The 23,266-nt window shown below is 48.9% G+C and overlaps 1 protein-coding gene across 2 annotated transcripts; it reads right to left on the bottom strand.

Moving 5' to 3' along the window:
* Nucleotides 1-12,639: 12,639 nt before the first annotated feature.
* LOC122205294 (NUT family member 2G-like) lies at nucleotides 12,640-22,894 on the bottom strand. 2 transcript variants are annotated; one of them, XM_042913562.1, is made up of 7 exons: nucleotides 19,966-22,894; nucleotides 17,310-18,027; nucleotides 16,693-16,821; nucleotides 16,211-16,350; nucleotides 15,465-15,751; nucleotides 13,863-13,979; nucleotides 12,640-13,497 (listed from the first exon to the last, which is right to left on the bottom strand). In XM_042913562.1, exons 1-7 carry the CDS (start codon nucleotides 19,979-19,981, stop codon nucleotides 12,742-12,744), a joined length of 2,163 nt encoding a protein of 720 aa, XP_042769496.1. In that variant the 5' UTR covers nucleotides 19,982-22,894; the 3' UTR covers nucleotides 12,640-12,741. The 2 variants fall into 2 exon arrangements, with proteins under 2 accessions (XP_042769496.1, XP_042769497.1); XM_042913563.1 differs by lacking the exon at nucleotides 19,966-22,894 and adding an exon at nucleotides 18,148-18,489.
* Nucleotides 22,895-23,266: the final 372 nt, after the last annotated feature.

The following is a 23,266-nucleotide window of genomic DNA, read 5'->3' on the forward strand; positions in this document are numbered from 1 at the left end:
ATGACAAGACAGTGAATTCACACCAAAAGAAAGAACAAGAGGTAGAACTCATGGTGAGGTATTTAATCAACACACATAATTTAGATGTCTGAACTAGAATTTAAAACAATTGTAAGGATACTAGCTGGGCTTGAAAAAAGAACATGGAAGATACAAGACAGTCCCTTTCTCCAGAAATAAAATAACTAAAATCTAGTCAGGCCAAAATTAAAAATGCTATAACCGATATGGAAACCTGAATGGATGCCATGATGAGGCCGGACAAAGCAGAGGAGCAAATTAGTAATATGGAAGATAAAATTGTGGAAAATAATGAAGCTGAAAAGAAGAGGGAAACAAAGGTCATGGATCACAAAGGCAAACTTAGGGAACTCAGCAACTCTTTAAAACATAATAATTTTCATATCATAGGGGTCCCAGAAGAGAGGGAAAAGGGGCAGAAGTTTATTTGAACAGCTGAAGACTTCCCTAATCTGGAGAAGGACACAGACATCAAGATCCAAGAGGTACAGAGAACTCCCATTAAATTCAATAAAAGCCAACCATCACCAAGGCATATTATAGTCAAATTCACAAAATATACAGACAAAGAAAGAATCCTAAAAACAGCAAGAGAAAAAAAATCTTTAACCTACAAGGGAAGACAGATCAGTTTCATAGCAGATCTGTCCACATAAACTTGGAAGGCCAGAAAGGAGTGGCAGGATACCGTCAACATACTGAATGGGAAAAATATGCTGCCAAGAATCCTTTATCCAGCAAGGCTGTCATTCAGAATAGAAGGAGAGATAGTTTCCCAGAAAAACAAAAACTAAAGGAATGCATGACCACTAAGTAAGCCCTGAAAGAAATTTAAAGGGGGACTCTTTGAGTGGAGAAAAAAAAAAGACCAAAAGTAACAAAGACTAGAAAGGACCAGAGAACATCACCAGAAACACCAAATCTATGGCAACACAATGGCACTAAATTCATACCAATAACCACTTTGAATGTAAATCGACTAAATGCTCCAATCAAAAGGCAGAGGATATCAAAATGGATAAAAAACCAGATCCATCTATATGCTGCCTACAAGAGACTCAGTTTAGACCTAAAGACACCTGCAGATTGAAAGTGAGGGGATGGAGAACCAACTATCAGTTAATGGGAATCAAAAGAAAGCTGAAGTGTCTTTCATATATCAGACAAACTAGATTTTAAACCAAAGACTATCACCAGTGATGAAGAAGGGCATTATATCATAATTAAGGGATCTATCCATCATGAAGATCTAAAAATTATAAAGATTTATTCTCCCAACTTGGGATATATATCAATTACTAACAAACATAAAGAAACACATTTATAATAATGCAGTAATAGTAGGGGACTTTAACATTCCACTTACAGCAACGGGCAGATCATCTAAGAAGAAAATCAACAAGGAAACAATGACTTTGGATGACACACTGGACCAGATGGACTTACCAGATATATTCAGAACATTTCATCCTAAAGCAATAGAATACGCATTCTTTTTGAATGCACATGGAGCATTCTCCAGAATAGATCACGTACTGGGTCACAAATCAGCCCTCAATAAGTATAAAAAGATTGAGATCATACCATGCATATTTTCAGATCACTACACTACACTTCAACTAACTTGAAGTTAACCACAAGAAAAGTTTGGAAAACCCTCAAACACAGGGAAGTTAAAAAACATCCTACTAAAGAATGAATGAGTTAACCAGGAAATTAAAGAAGAAGTAAAAAATACATGGAAGCAAATGCAAATGAAAACACAACAGCCTAAAACCTTTGGGATGCAGCAAAGGCAGTCCCGAGAAGAAAGTACATTGCAATTTAGGTCTATCTCAAGAAGCAAGGAAGGTCACTAATATACAACCTAACCTTACATCTAAAGGAGCTAGAAAATAAACAGCAAATAAAACCTAAAGCCAACAGAAGAAGGATAATAATAAAGATTAGATCAGAAATAAACAATATAGAAACAAAAACATTAGAATAGATCATTGAAACTAAGAGCTAATTCTTTGAAAGAATAAACAACATTAATAAACTCTTAGCCAGACTTATCAAAAGAGAGAGAGAGAGAGAGAGAGAGAGAGAGAAAGGACCCAAATAGATAAAATCATGAATGAAAGAGGAGAGATCACAACCAACATTGCAGAAACACAATTAGAAGAGAATACTGTGAAAAATTACATGCCAAAAAAACTGGGCAATCTGGAAGAAATGGACAAATTTCTAGAAACTAACAAATTACCAAAACAGAAACAGGAAGAAATAAAACATTTAAACAGACCCATAACCAGCAAAGAAATTGAATCAGTTATCAAAAATCTTCCAACAAGTAAGAGTCCTGAGCCACATGGCTGCCCAGGGGAATTTTACCAGACATTTAAAGCAGAGTTAATACCTATTCTTCTCAAATTGTTTCAAAAAATAGAAAAGGAAGGAAAGCTTCCAAATTCATTCTATGAAGCCAGCATTGCCTTAATTCCAAAACCAAAGACCCCACTGGAAAGGAGAATTATAGGCCAATATCTTTGATGAACTTGGGTGCAAAAATCCTCAACAAGATACTAGCAAATTGAATTCAACCATACATTAAAAGAATTATTGACCATGATCAAGTGGGATTTCTTTCCGGGCTGCAGGGATGGTTCAATATTCACAAATCAATCAACGTGACACCACATTGATAAAACAAAGGATAAGAACCATATGATCCTGTCAATAGATGCAGAAAAAGCATTTGTCAAAATACATCATCCATTCTTAATAAAAATCCTCAAGAAAGTCAGGATAGAAGGAACATACCTTAACATCATAAAAGCCATATATGATAGGCCCACAGCTAATATCATCTTCAGTAGGAAAGAAATGAGCGCTTTCCCCCTAAGATCAGGAACTCAACAGGGAGGTCCACTCTCACCACTGTTTTTCACCAAAGTGTTGGAAGTCCTAGCTTCAGCAATCAGATAACACAAAGAAATAAAAGGCATCCAAATTGGCAAATAAGTTGTCAAACTTTCACTCTTTGCAGATGAGATGATACTGTACATGGAAAACCTAAAAGACTCCACCAAAAAACTTCTAGAGCTGATACATTAATTCAGCAGTCACAGGATATAAAATCAATGTACAGAAATCAGTTGCATTTCTATATACCAATAATGAAGCAATAGAAACAGATATCAAGGAATCAATCCCATTTTCAATTGCACCAAAACCCATAAAATACCTAGGAATAAACCTAACCAAAGAAGTAAAAGATCTATATGCTGAAATCTATAGAAATCTTATGAAAGAAATTGAAGAAGACAGAAACAAATGGAAAAACATTCCATGCTCATGGATTAGAAGAACAAATATTGTCAAAATGTCAATATTACCTAAAGCAACCGACACATTCAATGCAATCCCTATCAAAATAACACAAGCATTCCTCAAAGAGCTAGAACAAACAATCCTAAAATTTGTATGGAACCACAAAAGACCTCAAATAGCCAAAACAATGTTGAAGAAGAAAACCAAAGTTGGAGGCATCACTATCCTGGACTTTAAGCTGTATTACAAAGCTGTAATCATTGAGACAGTATGGTGTTGGCACAAAAACAGACACATAGATCAATGGAACAGAATGGAGAACCCAGAAATGGAACCACAAATATATGGCCAACTAATATTCGACAAAGCAGGAAAGAGTACCCAGTGGAAAAAAGACAGTCTCAGAAAAAAAGAAGGAGGAGGAGGAGAGGGGAGAAGGAGAAGAAGAAAAGAAGAGGAAAAAGACAATCTAGTAAATGGTGCTGGGAGAACTGGACAGCAACATGCTGAAGAATGAAACTGGACCACTTTCTTACACCATACACAAAAATAAATTTGAAATGATGACCTACATATGAGACAGAAAACCATCAAAATCCTATAGGAGAAAACAGGTAGCAACTTCTTTGACCTAGGCTGCAGCAACTTCATATTCAACATGTCTCTGAAGGCAAGGGAAACAAAAGCAAAAATGAACTATTGAGACCTCATCAAGATAAAAAGCTTCTGCACAGCAAAGGAAACAATCAACTAAACTAAAAGGCAACCGACAGAATGGGAGAAGATATTTGCAAATGACATCTGATAAAGAGTATCCAAAATCTATAAAGAATTTACCAAACTCAACACCCAAAAAACAAATAATCCAGAGAAGAAATGGGTGGAAGACATGAATAGACACTTTTCCAAAGAAGACATCCAGATAGCCAACAGACACATGAAAGGATACTCAAAATCACACATAATCAGGAAAATACACATCAAAACCACAATGAGATACCACCTCACACCAGTCGGAATGGCTAAAATTAACAACTCAGGAAACAACAGATGTTGGCAAGGACACAAAGAAAGGAGAACACTTTCGCACTGTTGGTGGGAATGCAAAGTGGTGCAGCCACTCTGGAAAACAGTATGGAGGTTCCTAAAAAAATAAAAAATGGAATTACCCTATGACCCAGCAACTGCATTAATAGGTATTTACTCAAAGGATAAAAAGGTGCTGATTCAAAGGGGCACATGCACCCCAACGTTTATAGCAGTGCTATTGACAGTAGCAACTTATGGGAAGAGCCCAAATGTTCATCAACTGATGAATAGATAAAGAAGATGTGGTATATTGTGGTGTGTATATAAATATATATATATATACACACACACACGCACACACACACACACACACTCACACACACACACACACACACACACACTGAAATACTATAGGACTATGAAAAAGAATGAAATTTTGCCGTTTGTAATAACATGGATGGAACTGCAGGGTAATATGCTAAGCAAAATAAATCAGTCAGAGAAAGATACATGATTTCACTCATGCGGAATTTGAGAAAATCAACATATTAACATAGGGGAAGAGAAGGAAAAATAAGATAAAAACAGAGAGGGAGGTAAACCATAAGAGACTCTTAAATACAGAGAGCAAAATGAGGATTGCTGTCAGGGGTGAAGTGGGGGATATGTTAAATGGATGACAAGCATTAAGGAGATCACTTTTTGGAATGAGCACTGAATGTTATATGTAAGAGATAAATCACTGGGTTCTACTCCTGAAGCCAAGACTAGACTGTATGTTAAATAACTTGAGAATAAAAAAAGAATTAAAAAAATGAATTATAAAAATATGGGGAAAAAGAAACAAAACAGGTGAACATATGGGAAGGCAGGGGAGTAGAAGAGAGAGGGAAACAAACTATGAAAGACTCTTAACAATAGAGAAAAGACTGAGGGTTGATGAAGAAAGGTGAGTGGAGAGATGGTCTAAATGGGTGATGGGTATTAAGGAGGGCACTTGTGATGAGCCCTGGGTGTTGTTTGTAGGTGATGAATCAGAGTTCCACTCCCGAAGCCGATATTGAACTGTATGTTGGCTAACTAAAATTTAAATTAAAAAAATAAAAACATTAAATGAAAAAATAAGACTATGAAGGGGCACAGGGGAATTTTTTGGGGTTATGTAACAATCTATATTTTGATTGTGGTGATGATTACATAGCTATATGTGAATTATACATCAATAAACCTGACATTAAAAAAAAAAGAAATCCTTCAATCCATGAGTGAGATATGTTTCTCCATTTAACTAGATCTTTAATTTCTCTCAGCAATGTTTTATAGTTTTCAATGTACAGATCTTGTACTTCTTTATTAAACTTATATCTATTTTCTATGCTATTGTGAATGAAATTATTTTAGTTTATTTTCATCTTTCTATTGCTAGTATACAGAAATATCATGGACTTTTGTAAGAAATATTGCTTCTTAGGATCTTCAAGTTATTTATTAACTATAGTCTCTTGTTTTGGCAAGTTCATTAGAATTTTCTACATAGAGGTTCATGACTTCTGCAAATAAAAGTTTTACTTATTCCATTCAAAGTTGGATTACTTTAATTTCTCATTTCTTTCCTTCTTCCTCTTAGGGATCATATTTATAAGGGCCTTGTTTTTTAAATTTTGTAATATGGTCTTTCAATGTCTATCTTTAAATTAGAGTGCTTGGTCTATTTGTACTTAATGTGACTATTGATGTGGTTTGAATTACATTTTCCAGTTTGCTACTTGTTTTCTGTGTTTCTCTTATCTTTCCCCCACTTTTACTTCTCTACTTCTGTCTTTTCCACTAACATTTTTTATTGTACCATCTAATTCCTCTGTTAATTCTATACCTATATTTTTAGTGACTTTCATAGTGGTTGCTACATTTGTTGGGGTTCTCCAGAGAAACAGAGCTAATACGAATCAGGAGAGCAAGAAAGAGGGAGTGGCAGAGATTGTTTACCTATGAGGGATTGGCTCACATGATTGTGAAGGCTCAGATGATCTGCCATCTGCACACTGGCCCCAGGAAAGCCAGTGGTGTGATCCCCGTCTGAGTTCAGAGCATGAGAAAGGTTTGGTGTTGCTGGCATGAAAATGGTGGGGCTACACGGCAAGGGATGCACTGGCCTAATGAAGCTGAGAGTGGCCCTCAACGACACTGGGAAGAAACCAGGGCCTCAGACCTTCTGCTGCATGGAACTGAATTGTGCCAGGAGCAAGGACAAGCTTGCGAGTGGATTTTCTACCCAGAGCTTCCCAATGAGAAAGCAGCCCAGTGAACATCTCCACTTCAGCCTCATGGGACCCTGGGCAGAGAACTCTTCTCAAATCTCCTGTACCTTAAACATTCCTGTGACTTCTCCCAGTTCTCTGCTCCCCCACACGTGCCTGCAACTCCCTCCACATCCCTCGTGTGACCATACACATCACAACACCTCCAGACAGTCCTGGTGCTCCTTCAGGCCCTCATGCACCCTGATGCTGCTGGTGCTTCTCTGAACCCACCATCCACCCAATGATGCTGGTGTTCCCTGGGTCTTACCACTCCTCCTTCAGACAACTGTTTGCTTCTAGGCTGCCATGCACTCCAAATCTCTGGGAATCCTCCCATGTCCTCTGTGCCTCCAGAAACTGCTATGACTCCTTTCAAGCCTCTGGTGCCCCCCAACACCTCTTTGGTTACTTCCAAGATCTCTGTGCTCCTAGATACCCCTGTGACTCTCTTCGAGTGCCCTGTGACCTGGGTTACAACCACAGTGGCCCATGTCTCCTGTGACTAGAGACACTCTTGCCACCACTTCCAGGTCAAATGCACCCTCCAGACTCCCTAGACTCCACCCAAGTCCCCTGCATCCCCAGACTGCAGTTTCTTTAAAAAAAAAATAAGCATACACTTACCAAATCCTCAGCATCACCCTGCTGGGCATTTATCCCAGAGAAATGAAAAGCATGTCTATGCAAAACCCTGTACGTGAATGTTCACAGTGGCTTTAGTTGTAAGAACCCCGAATTGGAAACAACCCAGATGATCTCCAATCAGTAAATAGCCATACAATTTGTGGTACAGCTATACTAGTAAATGCTACTCTCTGATAAAAAGGAGCAAATTGATGTGTGCAAGTCGAATGGATCTCAAGGGGATTTTTCTGAGTGAAAAATCATTGATATAACATTTTGCTTATATAACATACATATGATTCCTTTTATACAACATTCTTAAGAAGAGAAGGTTGTCAAGATGGAAAACATGTTTGCGGTTGCCAGGGGTTATGGAGGACCCCAGGGAGGGAGGAGAGGCTGGCGGGTCTGTGAAGAGTAGCATTAGGTACGACCCCGGTGATACATCTTCTTCACTGTGGTGTTTATACGAGTCCATGTCATAAAATTTCATATCGTGATGAATCAGTGACTTCTGCTCCTGAAGCCAATATTGCACTGTATGTTAACTAATGAAAATTTAAATTAAAAAAAGAAGAAGAATCGCTTTAAAAAAATTATACACAAACATACAAATGAGTACATATAAAACTGTTGAAATCGAAGTGGATTCTGAGGGTGGCACCAATATATCAATTTGTTTATTCATCTTATTCATGGGGTCTTTTTCAGAACAAAAGTCTGTAATCTTGATGATTACAATTTATCAGTTTTTAATTTTATAGATCACGTTTTTGGTGTCATGGCTAAGAAACCTTTGCTTCACCCTAAATCATAAAGATTTTCTCCTATGTTTTTGTCGATTTATAGTTTTACGTTTTACATTATGTAGAGAGGTATTTACATTACGTACAGATGTGTTTACATTATGTACAGATGTATCATCCATTTTGAGTTCATTTTTATATATAAAGTGTGAAGTTTAGGTGGAGGTTTTGGGGGGGGGGTTGTTTTTTGTTTTTTTGGCCTGTGGGCATTCAATTGTTTCAACACAATTCGTTAAAACAACTATCCTCAGGGCACCTGGTGGCTGAGTCAGTTAAGCATCTGACTCTTGCTTTTGGATCAGGCCATGATCTCGGGTTCAGGAGTTCGAGGCCCACATGGGGCTCCGTGCTGACACTGCAGAGCCTGCCTCAGATTCTCTGTTTCCCTCCCCCACTCATATACTTGCTAAACAAACAAACAAATAAAACAACTATCCTACATTCATAGAAGTGCTTTTGCTCTTTTGTCAAGATGAGCTTACTATTTTTATGTTTCTTTGTATGCCTGTGGCTTTTTTGTTGGAAATTGGTTATCATTGGTAACTCTGGAAATAAGAATCTTCCTGTTCCCCATGGTTTGTTGGGTTTTTACTTATTTTTGAAGTCTGTAGTAGTGTGTTCATTTTGATGCTTCCATTTTTTTAAAGTTTATTTATTTATTTTGAAAGAGGGGGGGAGGGGCAGAGAGAGCGTGAGAATCGCGACCAGGCTCCGCACTCTCAGTACAGAGCCTGATGCGGGGCTAGAACTCATGAACTGTGAGATGATGACCTGGGCCGAAGTCAAGAGTCAGATGCTTAATGACTGAGTCACCCAGGCACACCTCCAGTTATTATTATTATTTTTTGCAAAGACGATTGATTACTTGTCGAGTTTAAACACTGAAGTCTTTGTTTCTTTAGTCTGTGTTTAGCTTATGTTTTGAAAGATTTCTTTGAATCTCCAGAGCTGACACAAATAAACAAACAAAAATAACAAATAATGAGAGAGAACAGCTACGTCCCCCAGGCATGCTGGCTCTGTGCTGGAGTCCTTGTCCCCCCTCCCCCTTTGCTAGGCTTGCTCTGGACTAGGAGTCAGCCTGGGGTGGAAGCTTGAGGTCTTCTCAGGACTTTTCTGAGCATTCTTGCCTGTCCTGCACATGGCTTTTTAAACTCCCCTGTATACAGGCTGCTTTAGAAAATCCTCATTTCCCAAAGTCTTACTTTAGCTTATCTCCTGAGCTTTAAACGGTCAATTGCGTGTCCCCAGCCTGAATCTCCTAGCTCAGGCGTCTGTAGGTTCAGAGGTGCCCTGTAGGTTCAGGAGCAGCACCTGCCTTTTCCCACCTGTGTCCAACCTGTACAAACCACACACGAACATCTCCCTCCAGGCCTTCAGGAGGTCCCCAGGCAGATTGGAATGAGGGAACACAGTTATCTGCAAGGAAGGTCTGCTCTGCTCCCCACAATGGAGGAGGGGAACCGGGGACCAGCCCTGCTCCTGCACAGAACTAAGACCATGGCCCTGCTGGGAGGTATGGGACAAGGGCGGGTAAAATGCCACAAAACCTTCTTACCTTTTTGAAGATGTTTTTTTCTTGATTGGGCATATGCTGGTCACTGGAAGCCTTTGGCTATTTTCTGGAGCTCCTATAAAGTTGGTTTAGAGGTTTCTGAGAGTTTGTGTGTGTGTGTGTGTGTGTGTGTGTGTGTGTGTGTGTGTTCTTCTTTTCTTTCTTTCTTTCTTTTTTTTTTTTTTTTTTTTTTTTTTTTTTAATTTTCTGTGCAGAAACAAGAGCTTGGACCATCCTAGTCTGTCCATCATTTTGCTGCTGTCACTCTTCCTTTAACTTCCATGTAAGTTTTAGAATAAGTTTGTCTATTTTGACCAAAGAAAAGCCTTATGGGGAACTGACAGGAATTCCATTTTAAGCCTGTCTATCAATTTTACAAGAATTGACGATCTACTACCTTGACTCTTTCAGTTCATGAAAGCAGTATGTTCTTGTGCTTACGTGGGCTTGTTTGTTTTCATCAGTTCTGTAAGGTTCATTGTGCAGGTCCTTTACATTTTTTAAAAGACTTACACCAAACATCTCATTTCTGAGAGAATGATTGTATATGTTCTAGATATTCATTTCCAATTGTTCGTTGCTAGACTATGGTAATATGATCGATGTTGCATATTACACTGATCTTGTATTCTGAGATTTCGCTAAAGTAATCTATTATAATTTATTATGAGTTTCTTGTAGAGTCCTTGGAATTTTCATCATCACATAATGACATCAGCACATAATGACAGATATATTTCTTCTTCTCCAAACCGTATGCCTCTATTTCCACTTCTAGCTTTACTATACTAACTAGGACCTGCAATATTAAGTTGAAAAAGGAGAGATGAGAGCAGATATTCTGGTCTTATTGCTGAACTGAGGGGAAAAACTTTATCTTCATTTTTATCTATATATAACTTAAAGCTTAAACTTTGGACACATTAGAGTATAATGCAGTTATGTTTGTTTACTTTATGACTGTTCTCCAAATACCATTGGAGAAAATTCTTTTAATGTCAGTTTTATCTAGAGGTTGTCAATATCTTGCACACGCAGAGCAACCAATAGCGAATGCCCTGAAAAAATGACTCCAGGCCTACAAGACGTACTTATCAGAAGTACACAGAGACTACAATAGTGGTATATCCATTGCTTTCTGGGACAGCACAAGGGATCCAGCAAAGCCAACATCGAGGTAAAAATAGGGGGGGAAGGATGGTGTGTGATCTGAATCACCCTCTCGGTACTGATAACACCACTGTGCTCCCAGTGGCATAGGTTGGTCTGTATAGATGGTTTTGAGGATCCACTTCAGCACAATTTGCAAGAGAAAAATCTGCATTGGCTGTTTTCATATGAACAGATTGTAAAGGGCAGGAGCACTTTACCAGTTGTTCTATTTATATATTTTTAGGAGCCTTACAACCTAGAAACACCTTACGGATACCTCTGTAGATTGTGTGTGGGGTTGGAAAACATCTTTTAATATCCATGCACTTTGTACGAATTCACACAATACACGGCCCTGAAGCATGATCTTCGGAACGAACCACGACAAAGGACGTTCCAAAGGACAGACTGTGGGAGGAGGGTGGAGACTGGCCTTCAGAGACTGCGGTGAAGTAGGGAAAATGAACCCTCACACAGCCCAGCTTAATCGCAAGATATTTTGCTAAAATGAGCACCGAGAGAGAGCCCAGGCTGGCACGCAGGCGTCCCAGACGGACGGGCCCTCAGACTCCGTGAGTCACGTCCAGGGCCTCCCAGGAGACCTGCGAGGCTGTGGGGACTCGTGCCAGCTCATCTGGAGGAAGGGTCCCATCAAGTAGGTCGTGGGGACCACAAGTGGGGACTTTCCGAGCCCTCTGATTCCCGGCCCAGAATCTCCAGAGCAAATGCTTGTAGGGGTTCCGGGGATGGCTCAGCACTGTCTGTCCTAACAACTGGCCACGGACACCATCTTTCTCTGCCGGAGCCCCCTAAGACACCCGTGCCCAGTGATGGCTGATGACCGATGGAGGCATGGGTGCGGGCAGGCCTCCCCAAGATCAGCGTTTGGGGAGCATGGGGGCACCCTGGCCAGGATTCCCCAAACCAGCCTGCTCTCCCCCTTCCCGCCCAGCGCACAGTGACCTGTAGGACACCCCGCAGCTCGGAATGAAGAACAAACGTGCAGCCAGGACAGGGGGGCCACAGGGAGCCCGACTGCCCGGGTGCCATCAGAAGACATGACACCGTCATCAGTGGGGACAGGCGTGCACCTGGATGCGAGGGAGTTCCCCACGACTCCATGGCTACTTTGAGGGGTTTCTTCTTAGGGGAGCAGGAGGAGGACTCTGGAGCCAACGCTGTGTGGCGGCCGCCCTGGCGCCCGTGACTGCCCTCATCCCCTGGCCTCCCGGAGCCCACGGTCCTCAGAAAACGGTGAAGCCTGGCTCCCTCCAGGCTCCCTGTGGAGGCCCAGTGAGCTGACCGGGAGGTGCCGCCTGGGACAGCACACGCACACCCCGGCTGGTGGCCCCCGGGTCCCGCCTCGTGCTTTCCCCGAGTCCATCCTCACGGGGATGAAGAGGACCCCCCCATCCCTCATATTTCAACGGTCCCACTGGGACTCGAAGATGCTCCTCATACCAGGAGGCCAGAGCCCCAGAGCCTGTCCCCTGAGGCCAGGCCTTGTGCCCTCCCTCAGGCCCACACAGGGAGCCTTGGAGGAGCCAAGGAGGATGTAGCCCCCCCTCCCCAAGCCCCCCCCTCCCCGCCCCAGCTCAGCCCCATGGCTGGACGCCGCAGGGAGGCAGAGGGCAGCTCCCGGAGAAGACAGGGCTGACTGCAGACTGCACTCTGGAAGATGGTTGTGGTGCAGAGGGCGCCCATCCCTGGATGTTCAGGGACGCACATGGTGACCGCAAGCCCCTGGAGGCCCCTCCCAGACCCCTTCCCTCCGGCCAGGGCATCTCCATGCAGCGGCCCAGACGCATTTCCCAGCAAAACCATCTTTATTCCCACGTCCACGCAGCGCCCCTGGGGGCTGCTGCCACCCCGCCCGCAGTCGTGCCCTCCCCCTCTCCCCCCAGCCAGGATCAGCACTGAAGGGTGGGCCCAGGGCTCCCTACGGGCTGCAGTGCTGCTTTTTCCTCCTCCCTGGGACAAAGGAGCCACACCTTCTCTTTGGAGGCAGAGAGGGCCGAAGCAGCCCCACGGCCAAGGCCCGCACCGAGCCCCTGAGGCTGGCCCCTGCGAGGGGCGTCTTGCCGGCAGCGGCCAGACCCGCACACAGAGCCCGCTTTCTGGACTTGGCAGCTGGGGGAGCGGCTGGGCCGCGGCCTATTCTCTGAGCAGCGGGGGCCTGGGGAGCTCCCCGCGGCCCGCGCCCTCCAGGGCTGGGGAGGCCCGGGGCCGGAGCAGGACTCTGGGAGAGCCCCCAGGGCAGCAGGCTGTGCCGAGAGGCCAGGAGGAAGGCCAGGCTGGGCAGCTCCTCCTCGTCCTCACTGGACCCATCTGCTGGCCCGCCAGGCTCCCTAGCAGGGGGGGCCTCTCTGAACACGGGGGCATCCCTGGGGTCCGGCCGAGGAGGGGTGCGCCCTGGCCCCTGGGGAGGAGAGGAGAGCCCGCCAGCCCGGAGGGCAGGCAGCTCCTGTTGTCCTGGAGACGCGGCAAAGGATCTGGGTCTGCACGGGTGCGCGTGTGCCCGGCTGTGCCTCCGGAGGTCCTGGCACTCGCTCTCTGCTGGGCAGGCCTCACGGCTGACCCCTGGCCGGGCCCTGGCCTCACCCTCGGGCCCGGAGCCCAGTGTCGCTGCACAGTGACTCGGGGTTGTGGGCACACCGTCCTCCACCGCCAAGGCCACCAGTCTCTTCTCTACCAGCTGGGAGGAGGGAGGTGACGGTGACTGGCCAGCACGGGAGTGTGAGAGGGGAGGTGGGACGGTGGCATGGGGGGCGGAGGGGGGGGGGTGGGAGGAGGGGACGGGTGGCCCGTGAGGCCCTGGCTCTCCTGATATCCCCCTGAGTCCCTCCCTCCCTCCCCAGGCTCCCCATCCTGTAGATGCCATTCTCTGCTCAGTACCTGCCCTGGAGCTCGCCTCCCCAGTGCCATGCCTCCTAGGCAGGGGAGCGGGGGACCGCGTCACGTGTGCCTGTGTACTGAGTGCCCCCCCTTCCCCTGGCTCACCTGGGTCCCCTCCCTCCCCTGGCTCAGGTCCTCTCCTGCGTCTCTCTTTGCCCTGCTCACCTCTGCAAGGGAGAGTCCTTCCTCCTGCTCCAATTGCTCAGCGAGGGCCAAAAGATCCAGCTGTGGTTCTGAAGAAAGCAGTTCTGCCAGGAATCGCGGGTGAAGGACTGCCTCCACCTGGGACAGAAGGAACAGGCTGTGGGCACCTTGGCAGGGGGCACCTGTGAGCCAAGGAGGACCCGGAGGGAAAGTGGTAACGTGAAGCCCCACCCCGCCTTCTGCACAAGGCAGGATGTTTGAACCATCATGGTCACTGGCTGCACGCACACGCAGACAGGCGCACACGCACGCACACACAGGCACACACAGGCACACATGCAGACAACACAATTTCACACATGCATACACAGAGAGACAAAGCCTATACATACATACATACATATATACATATGCACATACAAAAGCCACACAAATGCGTATGCACACACCCCCCCAACACATATGTGCCCACACAGAGACACAGAAGCATTCAAATGGTAGACACCAACATATCCTCACAAACATATGCATACACACACAGACATGCACGTACACATACACACAGGCCACACACAGACACCCACACAGGCTCACCCACACCTGCACATGTGCACACACACACAAGTACACACACATTCATGTACACAAGTACCCACACAGGCACACTACACATAGGCACAAACACATGCATGGATGCACACGCACACACGTACACACAGGTGCACCCTACACGCAGGCACACTTACATGCACGTAAGCACAGTCACACAAGTACACAGACATACAAACCCTTGCATGTACGTTCATGCACCCAAGTACACACATGCACACACACACAGGCACACACACATGTATGTAAGCACGTTCACTCAAGTACACACACATACAAACACTTGCATGTATGTACACACACTCAAGTACACGCACATGCACACACATACATGGACGCACAAACACACAAGTATACACATATGCATACACACAAGTACCCGCAAGCACACTACACGCAGGCACACACATGCACATAAGCACATTCACACAAGTACACATACAAACAAACCCTTGCATGTACGTACATGCACACAAGTACACACACGCACACTACACGCAGGCACACACACGTGCACGTAAGCACATTCACACAAGTACATGCACATGCACACACATACATGTATGCACATGCACACAAGAGCACACACACATGCACCCTATACGCAGGCACACACACACGCACGTAAGCACGTTCACACAAGTACACACACAAACACTTGCATGTGTGTACATGCACTCAAGTACACGCCCATGCACACACATAAATGGACACATATGCACACAAGTATACGCACATGCATGCACGCAAGTACCCACACGCACATGCACATAAACACATTCATTCAAATACACACACATACAAACCCTTGCATGTACGTACATGCACGCAAGTACACACATGCTCATAAGCACATGCACGCAAGTACACACACGTGCACACACACGTGCCTGCACACACAGCTCAGGAACGAGGAACAGAGCTTGATCCCAAAGGCCTAGGCACAGCCCCACTCCGGGTGTCGGAGTGGCAATGCCTGGGATCTTCCAGACGCCAGGCTGTGGGCCAGCCCACCTTGGTGATGAAGTCTTCCTGGGAACACAGCTTGTCAATGTAGCTGAGAAGACCCGGGTCCAGGTAGATGGCGTCCTCGTCCTGCTGTGGCTCCTCTCCGTCCTGTCCCCATTCACCCGCTAGCGCCCCCGGGGCTGAGCAGGCAGGCCCCAGCAGCCCCTCCATGATGTCCACGTACTCTCTCACAGCCTCAGGGGGGATCTCCTTGGGTGCCTTGGGCTGCGGGGGTCTGTGTGGCTGCGGGCAGGGTGGCTGGGCCCTGGAGCCGGCCTTCCTGGGAATGCAGGCTGAGGCAGAGCGGGAACGAGGGAGGAGGTGAGAGGGGCTCCAGCTTGCTTGTGGAGAGGGCAGGGTTTGGGGGACACTGATGTCGGTGGAGGGCTGGATCGGGGCCACCTGAAGCCACAGGAACCCTGGGACGGGGGAGCCGAGGGGAGGATCATCTAATAGCGTCTCCTGTGAACAACAGAGGACCCACCGATTCTCCAAGGGTCTCCCCCCGCAGCCCGCTTTCCAGGCAGAGTTTCGTTGGGTCCCTTGACAGGGAGGTGGGAGAGTAGTCACCAACTTGGCCAGGTCAATATCTCACGGTGACAAAGGGCAGCTACGACCCCAGGCTCTCTGCGGCTGGTTTGGTTGAAAGACCAAGGCCCACGTGAAGGAGGAGACAGGACGTGGGGACGGCGGCCTTCCCTAGGCCCCACTGCCTTCGGCCGCCAGCTCCCTTGGGAATGCGGGTGCTGTACCTGGCTGCCGGCCCCCCTCCAGGGCTGGGGACCCCTGGGTTCCAGGCTTGGGTGGGGCTGGAGCAGATGGGCCCTGGGCCACCTTCACCCACTGCAGCTTCTGAATCTGTATCTCCTCCTCTGCCTCAAACTCCATGAACCTGGGGGTGAGGAGACCCAGGCCACACTGAGGAGGGGCCCGGCCGTGGAGCCCAGCAAAGGCGGAGGCCGTGGGGGGACCGGAAGAGGCAGTGCCCGGCAGCGGCAGCCATGGTCCTGGCCCCCCAGGAGGCAGCAGGCTGGCCGATCCGGCCCGGCCCAGCCACAGCGGGGGTCCCACCTCCCCCGGGGTTGCAGGTTCAGCCCCCATCCTGAGACCTTCACATGGAGGCAGGGGTGGGTGTCGATCAGGTTGGGGTTGAAGCCTGGGCAGGTAGGTGAGGAGGACCCTGTGCTCAGCCCGGCCTCACGCCCACCGGCCTGGGGCTGGGACCCTGACTCACTTTCCTGCCATCTCGTAGTAGATGACCCGGTCAAAGTTGCTTCTGCACTGCCACTCCTGCACGGCCCGCCACACTCCCTCCTCCAGCGTCATGGTGGGCTTCAGGCGGGCCAGGGACCGAAGCACCGGGCTGCAAGCCCTCGGGGTCAGGCGGTGGCTGCGGCCTGGTGGCCCCCACCCTGCCCCACTCCCGCCCTGTGCAGCACGTGTCCCCCGCCCAGCGTGACTCAGTGCTGGCAGGTGACAGGCGGTGTCTGGCCGTGCAAACCAGCCCCCTCCAGGCGAACACCGTCACTGCCTCACACTGGGCAGCCCCGGGCCCTGGGCTCCAGGCTGACCACCCACCCGCACCTGGATCAGGGAGCTCTTTGCCCCCGGACCCTGCGTTCCATACTGACGATACTGAGCGTGCCGTGCCAGGCAGTGATCTGGTCCCCCGGTCCCCTGCGGGAAGTGCCGTCACCCCGTGTCCGGTGGGGGGGGACCCCAGAGGACCCACGCCGCACTGCCTTCCCAGAGCCGCACTGGCTCACACCCTCCTCTCCTCACCCTGAGGCCCCCGCCCTGGGCACACCCCAGGGTCCTGGCTGAGGGCAGCGGGGGGCAGAAGGCGCTCACATGAGAAAGCAGGAGAGGGCTTCGGCGTCGGGGCTCTGCGGGAGGTGCCTGCGGGCCAGGACCTTGAAGCACTGCCAGCGCCTGAAGTTCTCGTACACACTCTTGGGGCTACAGGAGTCCGCGGGCGAGGCCTTGGCGGGGCCGCTGGCCAGGCTGCCCTCCCTGGCAGCTGCGGGGGGCTGCGGCCCTGCGGTCACCGGGGGCACCATGGGGGCCAGCCGGACAGCCAGGGGGGGAGCCTGAGGCCGAAGGCCTGGGGTGGAGCCTCCCTTGCCGGCCCAGGTGCCCCCGACGGCTGGGGCGGACACGCTGCTCTCCGCTGCCGACGTTGCCAGGAACAGGGGTGTGGGACACGCAGCACCCCCACAGAGGGCCCCGGGAGGACTCCAGCGAACGGGGGCCTGGGTGAGGACGACGGTCTGAGTCTGGGGGGCATCTGCGGGCCCCCACTCTGACCTGGCCTGGACGATGACGTTACAGGCCCGGGTCCCACCTGGGCCATGGACGGCATCTCCTGCCACCAGCGGTGTCCTGCAGAAAGTGGGCAGCACCACGGGGCTGCCAGGCGTGAATGGCGGGGTCACGTGGGGCGGCGAGTGCTGCCCCCGGGGTGACCAGTGCGAGGCGCCAGCAGCAGGTGGGGGGAACGGCTGTGCCGTCAAAGAAGACACGGAGGCCTCCGGGTCCATGGCCACATGCGGTCCCAGCACTGGAGATGCTGTGGACAGAAGGGAAGGGCCAGATCGAGTCGGAGAATCGCAGCCAGGACGCAGGATCCTGGGCCCCTGTGCTCACTAGGGAGCGGAGTGGGGAATCGTGACACGGGAGGGACACTTACAGGAAAAGCTGCGGTTTGCAAGTGTCCTGGAGTGACTTCCATGCTCTGGCCTCCAGACGACAATTACTGTCCCCGCCCTTCTCAACAAGACAGCCTGCCTGCCTGGAAGAGGCAGCCTTGGCCAGCACTGACTCTGGGAACCTCCCCAGGACCCCAGACACCACCCTCCATCCTCACGGGCTGTCCTCCTGGACGAGGGGCTGGGTGGACATCTGCCCTGTGGGAAATGCCCTCGGCCGGCTCCCAGGCAGCTTGGGTTCTGCTCCCAGGTACGTCCGAGTCACCTGAAGGGCCTTTGTGAACGGGCAGCGTCTAAACCATTTGAGCCCCTCTCCTGCTCAGACCCCCAATGCCCGACAGTATAACTCCCTCCCTTTCTTCCCGTCCTAACATAAGAAAACAAACGCTTGTAATATCTTTCTCCCTAGAAACGCGGCCTCCAAGCCCCCACGTAACCCTGTCTTAGGAACCCCCACATCCCACACGCATCACGGGCCAGGTTCTGCCACCGCTCAGCAGCTCGGATCCTGGGAGAGTGTGAGGCGGGCATCATGTTCCCTGGTTCCTGTCACTCGCAGCCACGGTGGCTACAGAAGATTAGCAAAGGGCAATGCAGAGGGGGCAGCGGGGCTGTTGGGGTGGGGGGACTCTGGAGCTGGGTCACGTGGGACTGGTTGTGGGAATGCAGGCTTCTGTGGTCTTCCCCTTCCAGCTCCAACAGTGAAAGTGAAGACACACGAGGAGCCCAGCATGAGCCCAGTGCCAGAAGGAAAAGGGGCTGGATCCTGTGCCTGTTCATGAAGAACCCATGCAGGTCCTCGTTCGGGAGGACAAGGGACACACCTGCACATCTAACTGATCAACAGGTGTCCCACGACATGTGATACAACCAGAGAAGATGGTCCTCCGGTCCAGGCTCCCCTTCTACCCCCTGTAAGGAGGACTCAGCTTTCACAGATGCTGCTTGGGACACCCAACCACACTACACTCTGTTCCCCATCCACGGCACAGGGACGAGGAATACAAGCAGACTCTTCACCTCAAAGGTGGCTCCCAGGGCTGAGGGTTGGCCAGGAAACACTGGACAAGATGAAGCAGGTGGAAGGACCGCACGTCCTCAAGAGGAAGAGGGACCCAGAACAGCTGAGGAACCCAAGGCCTACCTTGGTTGAGGCCACCGGATGCCCTGTCCCTGCTGAATCTACGAAAAGGGTCACCTGGGCTGGGGAGAAGTCAGCTCTGGGCTGGAAGGAGTGGAAGTCCTGGGCCGGGGGTGTTAGAGGAACTTCCAGCCCCGCTCCCGGGGAGGACATTGGCCATAAGACCTTCTCACTGAACCACGTCCTGGCTCAGACCATCTCCCCCCACATCCCTATCAGGCACTATGGAGACCCAGAATCTGCAGTCAAGTCCCTTGGAGGCTATGGTGGGGGAGGTCCAGGTGTCTGAGGAATACCACACCCGGCTGTCCTTTCCCTGGGACCCTGCCTGTGCCACCACCACGACACGGTGCCACCTCTCCTACAAACTGTCAAAGTGGTGTGTGACTCCAGAGACACGCAGTGTGCCTGCCTCTATCCGTTCTCCACACCCAGGGCGTTTCCCCTACGAGGTCTCGACCCGGCCTCCTCCCCAGGGTCCTTGCAGGTTTCCACGGGCTCCCAGCCTCCCAGATGAGCTGTCCTTGGCCCCCACCCTCTTTCCCTACTCAACCCCCACCCCCACCCCCATGTGCCCCTGTCCAAGTGTCACATTTGAATCCCACGGATTTGAGGGATGGCAGGCACGCAGACACACCTGCCCAACCCACAGGCTTACCTCCTTCTGAAGCCATCCCCGCAGGCTCGGGCAGGGACCACTGCTACCCTGCAGCCACCACAGTGAGAAACGTCGAGCCCAGGTCCCAGACAGCGATCTGCTGCAGCAGATGCTCAAGATCCAATTAAGGAGGGAAAAGTTTGAATGTAAACAGGGACAGAATGTAGGGCTCCTGACATTCTGCAGCGGGGGAGGGGCCGAGGGCCAGGGCCCTGGGTGGGGGTGGGGAGACATTCCCTGAGGGCTCTGGCAGGTAGGCAAGGACCACAAGTCCCTCTCAAATGACACAGGGGCAACACAATTGCTGTGTGCCTTTTGAGGCAATTTATACAAGTTGCTCAGATTCCGAGCACCGAGGTGTTACTCGGTGGTCCTTTGCTTCCGTTTTCATCCATCGGCTGAGTTTGCGTCCCTCAACCCACTCTGCTTCCCACCTGGCTCTTGACTCACTTCAACCGAGGCCGGACTTTCTGAACAAGATTCAGAACATGTATTCTGATGAACACATGGGTCCTGAAGGCCACATGGAACTCAGCTTCCAAATTAGCATGGTCTCAGCAGATCCTGCGTGCGTGCTTGCACATGGGTCCTTCTGTCCTCGCCGCCCTCCGGCGCTGGAGGCTGCTCAGCCTCAAGCAGGATGAGCCTTACTAATGCTCTCCTCTGCTGGAAAGCCCCAGCCTATCAGACAAAGGTCGTGCAGCCTACACATGCAGGACCAGAAATCACTACTTTTTGTTTCCCAGCATCCTGTGCTGTCATTCAACATTGACTGTTAACATTTCTCCTTCTTTTAGTGGAATATCTCAAAGAATCAATAGCTTTGTGTGGTTCAATGTCAAAGGACATAAAGGAATATGCAGTGATGACTCTTCCTCCCACCTCTTACTCCTGGGCACCAAGCCCCTTTCTCGCAGGAAACCAGTGTTATCTGTGACGTTCAAATCTTCAGAGAGACGGATTATGCAACTAAAAGTACATGTCAGCTATTTTCATTTTCAAAAAATGCTTGTATTTTTTTCTCTGGCTAAAAGTTGACACATATTCCAAAATATGTGTGAGTGTGCCCAGTGATTGACTTTATGCTGATACTGTGGCTCCTGTCCTTATTTCTGGAGACTGGATTCTGGGAACATGTAGTTCTACAGTCCTTTACATTTCAAGGACCCTGTAGAATAGGGTGACTGGATTTAGCATATGAAATAATGGATGCTCAGGTGAGTTAGAATTTCAGATAATAGGGATCAGCTTTTAGAATAATTGTGTCCCATGCAATATTTTGGATATAACTTTTAATGGAAATTTGTTCCCAGTTGATTTGAATTTTGCATTTAGCTGGGGTTCTGTACTTTAGATGGCATCTCTACCCAAACAGTGTAATATATTCAGCTAATATTAGTCACCCTGTGAGAAAGAGAACTTGGATTAGGAGACTCAAGAGTGCTACTTTGAAAAAAAAAAAAAGAGTGCTATCTTGGCTCACCCACAAAATCATTTGCCTGCGCATGCACGTGCACACACACACACACACACACACACACACACACAGTGTCTATAGGCTCTTTGGGTGATATGGAATTTGGAGGCGCCAAATATACAGAATTGAGTATCTGGAATTAATGGGACTAAGGACAGAAGTAAGGGTTAGGAAACCTTCCCCTCCCTAACATCCTACAGTCCTGGTTTTCCTAGGGGTTAAAATCAATCCCCATGAAATGGATGTGCACCTGTAATCTATCCCTGACGTCCAACCCCCATTCACACAACCAGCTTCCTCTAAGTCCTAATTGGCCATTGCTAGCCTGGAAGCCCTGCTCACGGGGTTGTGTATTTCCTGTCTGCATGAGAGACCCTTGTTCTTTGGAATCCATGCTCATCAGTGCATGTGGCCCCATCTGCATGAGAATCATGGGAGCACCTCTTTAAAGTCTTGTTTGATTCTTCTTTTCAAATTGCACATCAACACCAGTTTACTGGGAAGGTTCAAAATGATATGAAAGAGCATTGGACTTTTGTGTTGTCAGAAGAGAGGACTGTTAGGAAATTGGCCAAGGGTGACGAGGGTTAAGAACCTCAGTGGTTGTCACCAATCTCTTGGGAGACCTGCTTCACTCCTGCTATCACAGCAGTGCAGCTCCTAGGATGGCAGGGTGTTGGGGAAGGAAAGGGAGGTTTAGAAGGATGGCTCCACACTGAACATACACTGGAAAAGACTCCTGGTTAAGGCACTGAAACAATTCCTTGCCCCCTTGAGGAAAGTTGACTCCAAAGGCCACCACTGTGTGGAAACTGAACAGTGGACACCCTGATGCGGAAAGGCACTGGACTTTTGAGTTCAGGACCTGGAGTTCCTCCCCTCCCCCTGCTCCGTACTATGGTCATGTAGGAGAGTCATTTCCCAATTCCTCTCCAATCTCCACACAGTTTCTAAGTTTTCTCCCAACTCCCACCCTGACAGGGCCCAGGGATTATTTGTATTAGCACTTCTGGAGTGTAGGACCAGCCACCCAAAGCAGGTGAGCTCCACGGTGCAGCCCTTCAGGGCATTCCCCAGGCTTCTCCCACTTGCAGTGTGGAAGGGACTCTCCACTGGTACCCATCTTTGTGTTCTCTCTGGCAGCTGCTCTGAGCACGCTTCCTGGACGTGAGCTGGGGAGATGAGCTGAGAGCCATTCAAGCAAATCATAGTGAACTTTATTGCAAACATCCCTGCTGGGCATTGAAAAAGTGAACAACTTGCAGGCATTTCTCAAGACTTGAGCTTTTATCAGGGGAAGGCTGAAATGGGTTTCAAGCAACAGCTTTGTTTTAGAGAGTTTTGAGGCAACATGTACTCAGGCACTCGTGAAAGCAGGCTCCTTCTTGTTTGCTCCCTTTGTCCAGTCAGTCAACCAATTATTGCTAAGATTCTCACTCATGGCTCAGAGGTAGGACTTGAATGACCCTTCTCAGGGCCACTGATAAAAGATTACACTGCAGAAAAATTCTCTGGTCCCAATTCTGCAATCATTTTCGAACACTTCGAAATCTAGAGTCCAGAGTCTAGATGGCATCAAATTAGCCCAAATGTAACTTGGGAAGACTGGTCCTAGGAGGGAGTAAGAGCATTCCTTTAGACCCTGATCTCTGGCCGTTCCTGCATTAACTTCTGAGACAAACCCATCTCTGGACACGGATCACAGGCCTCAGAAGAGGGGTGGCCTTCCACACAAGCAAGGACGTTAGCAGAGTGGGGGATATCATGCTTGTGTCTCTTGGAGTCTGCAGCCCGTGGACTTGGGGGTGTGCCGTGCGAGGTTTC

The sequence above is a fragment of the Panthera leo genome, chromosome D4, assembly GCF_018350215.1.
Source record: "Panthera leo isolate Ple1 chromosome D4, P.leo_Ple1_pat1.1, whole genome shotgun sequence".
Taxonomy (NCBI): domain Eukaryota; kingdom Metazoa; phylum Chordata; class Mammalia; order Carnivora; family Felidae; genus Panthera; species Panthera leo.